Source organism: Aplysia californica, unplaced genomic scaffold (assembly GCF_000002075.1).
Source record: "Aplysia californica isolate F4 #8 unplaced genomic scaffold, AplCal3.0 scaffold00048, whole genome shotgun sequence".
NCBI classification, from domain to species: domain Eukaryota; kingdom Metazoa; phylum Mollusca; class Gastropoda; order Aplysiida; family Aplysiidae; genus Aplysia; species Aplysia californica.
The window spans coordinates 1602593-1605565 of NW_004797318.1; the positions used below are offsets into that span (position 1 = coordinate 1602593).

At 38.1% G+C, this 2973-nt stretch overlaps 1 protein-coding gene across 1 annotated transcript in view; it reads right to left on the reverse strand.

Moving 5' to 3' along the window:
- Positions 1-2273: 2273 nt before the first annotated feature.
- Positions 2274-2973, reverse strand: part of LOC118477243 (probable glutathione S-transferase 7) — a gene marked incomplete in the record, with an annotated part of 12007 nt that continues 11307 nt past the window's right edge. The window contains 1 exon segment of the mRNA XM_035968272.1: positions 2274-2596. Within this exon segment, the coding sequence (XP_035824165.1) occupies positions 2430-2596 (167 nt within the window).

A 2973-nucleotide genomic window follows, 5' to 3' on the forward strand; every position in this document is an offset into this window, starting at 1 on the left:
CTCCTTCTTCAATTCCTCCCTTTTTTTCGTCCTTCCCTCCTTTTACCATTTTCCCTTCCAATCTTTTTTAAAATCCTTTTTATACAATATAATTCCTCTTCAAAATGACTCGTTTATTCTGAAGCATGAACCTAATATCTTTATTGTAAATTCAAATTAAACGTTTTTTGCGCCACTTTGAAACGCCTCTATTGCTTTTAACGTATGGAAGAGAGAACGAGAAAGACAGAGAGAGAGAGAGAGAGAGAGAGAGAGAGAGAGAGAGAGAGAGAGAGAGAGAGAGAGAGAGAGAGAGAGAGAGAAAGAGAGAAAACAATGATGCTTGTTTCCAGTTTAGTCCCAACCTGCAAACAACTTATCTGTACTTCGCTGAGAAGACACGATCTACACACAGTATAAAACGGAATCTGAGCCTGCCATAAGAGGGGAGTCGAGCATAGAGTGTAATCAATAAAGTGTTAGCCTGGCTGAAATAATTCTTCATTCTGTAAGGAAGTTTTTGGTGTGTTACCATGACAACCTGCAGAGATTCAGCAGTAAAACTGTTTACTGTGCTGGTTTTTGATGGGTATACACATGGATGGGCTCTTTTGGGTAATTCAAATTTAAGAGGCTGAACCTCCGAATTCAACGTTCATGTCCGATCGGAGCAAACTATAAGTAGATACAGGGCTTAGAAAATTCCCCCAAACACCTCAAATTTCAAAAACGTCAGGTCATGAGTTTGAAATAGGATGTCGACCACATAATATAAATTATCAGTCCTTCATGATACATGTACCAACTGGGTAAACCGCAAGCCCAGACATGGTGTGTGGGTCGAGATAAATAGAGTTTGGTGCAACACCACACACACCAAAGGTTGTAAATTACAAGATCGTTCACTCCATTATTTATTGTTTGTGTTTTTCTTCCTTTTTTTCGGGTTGTTTTATTATTTGGATTTTTAATCGTTTGTTTCATTTTTGTTTTGTTTTTTGTTTGATTGCTAGTTTGATTTTGGTCCTGGGTGTTAATAAACGATTCTGTCAAAATGCCACATGAGGGCTACTTCTAGATGATGGCAGTGTTACTTTCATGTTCCCTAACCTACGTTAAAAGATTTGACATTGAAAGGGAAGTTGTGTATCGCTGAGTTTTGACATCGGTGTAATTTTTTAAGGTGATTCGTTGTTGTTCAAAACCCACGAGCGTTGCCCTGTCTGAATTCCAACCCTGCTTGTCTCTTCCTCGAAGAAGTCTCTTTCGAACTGATTGTAACATATACAACAACACTTATCAACAATGTGATTTTAGTACCTGCTAAGAATAAAAAGAAACATAGGCACACAAAAAGAGAAGCAGTTGAAGAAAGCATTGAAAATGATATACGGGATTATTTATTCTTTCGAATGTCTGAAGACGGCTGTCAAAAGCCAGTAAACACAGTTGTACAAATGTGGACTAGTGAAATCTCTTATCATGTCATCGATGAACGACTCAACCATCGCAACTAGAGTCAAGGCCGTGGTCATCCTGTCGATTCATCGACGGTGAATGGTTTACTCCTCTAACGACACAATTTAGACCATTTTAGAAGCGGGATGTTTCGATCTCGCCTGTCATGGCATTCTCATGTTGAGTAGGATAATGCATTTCAGAAGAGGTTCTTGATTGTATATCTTTCCTATGAAGGAATGGGCATACAATCGAAGAGCATGGGCGTTGTTAAAGTCGTTTGTTGACCTTGTGACATTGTTGTTTTATTTTTAATCAAATACTGAAATGACCCTCACATGCGACTGGCCTTACCTTGTATATTGTCTGGGTCAAATACGGACAACACCATTATTGCACAGGTTATAATTGTAATCAAGGATTGGGCTTTTCTTCTCCTCAGACAGAAATATGGCCGATTAATTGTGTCATGATAAATAACGAAAAAAACAACAACAACAAAAACAAAAACAAATCGAGACCCAATAGCAACAAGATTCTATCTTTTGAGGTATTTAAGTTCAACTTTTCACCCACTTGATATCCCCCTACAAACGAAGAGAAAAATTAGCAAGTTTTATTTCATAAATTTCAGATTTGAAGCTATAACTTTTATAATATATGATGAGGAGGAAGAACAGGGGTAGGCCCCAGACACTTCTAACTCCTAACACATGGTTGGTCGGGGGTTGCTCTAATGTGGTCTGCTCCTTTTTTCCTATCAACCATCTATCATTGTTATATCTATATCTCCTCCTTTTTGTGTTTGTTACTCTCTTGTAACACATCTAATCTTCGGCATTTGTATGACTTAATAATTGTGTTGCAAGTGCCGTAAAACTCTTACTAGTACAAAAAACATAGCTCTAAAAACGAAAACTCTGGAGGTAGAACCTTGTTATTCTCGGGTCATGAAATATCTGTTGGCTCAGAATGCAAAGACATGACAGGATCTAAAAAGGCGTTGGTTTTCTGGTCGCCAAGTACTGTTTGATTCCGTCAGATCCGGTTACTTTCGTTCTCAGGGCTTTGATTTCGGGATACTTGTCCAGAGTCTGTGGTTCCTTTTCCGACAACATCTGGGTAGTCTCGAAGACAACCAGGTCGGCTAGGGTAATCTGATAAAATAAGATAAGATAAGATAGGAGAACAGAAGAGAACAGAACAAAAGATGACACTTTATTCTCTCAATTGGAATTTTTCTTGGCTGTACAGGAATGGTAAAAACACATGCAGATATACATAGAATTTAAATCTTATATAACTTTGATAAAAATTTACGATGAAGAGAAAATAATAAAGTCGATAATAATAAAACACTCTTCACATCTGATAGGCTACATCTTTCAACCACATGGATTGAGGGAGGGTGAGGAAGTGAATGTAGAAGTGGAGTAGGTGTGTGGTGAGTTGCTTTTTGGTTGTTGTTTGTTTTTGGGGGGTTTTCAATAGAAACGTAGAGTGGAAAGAGAGAGAGAGAGAGAGAGAGAGAGAGAG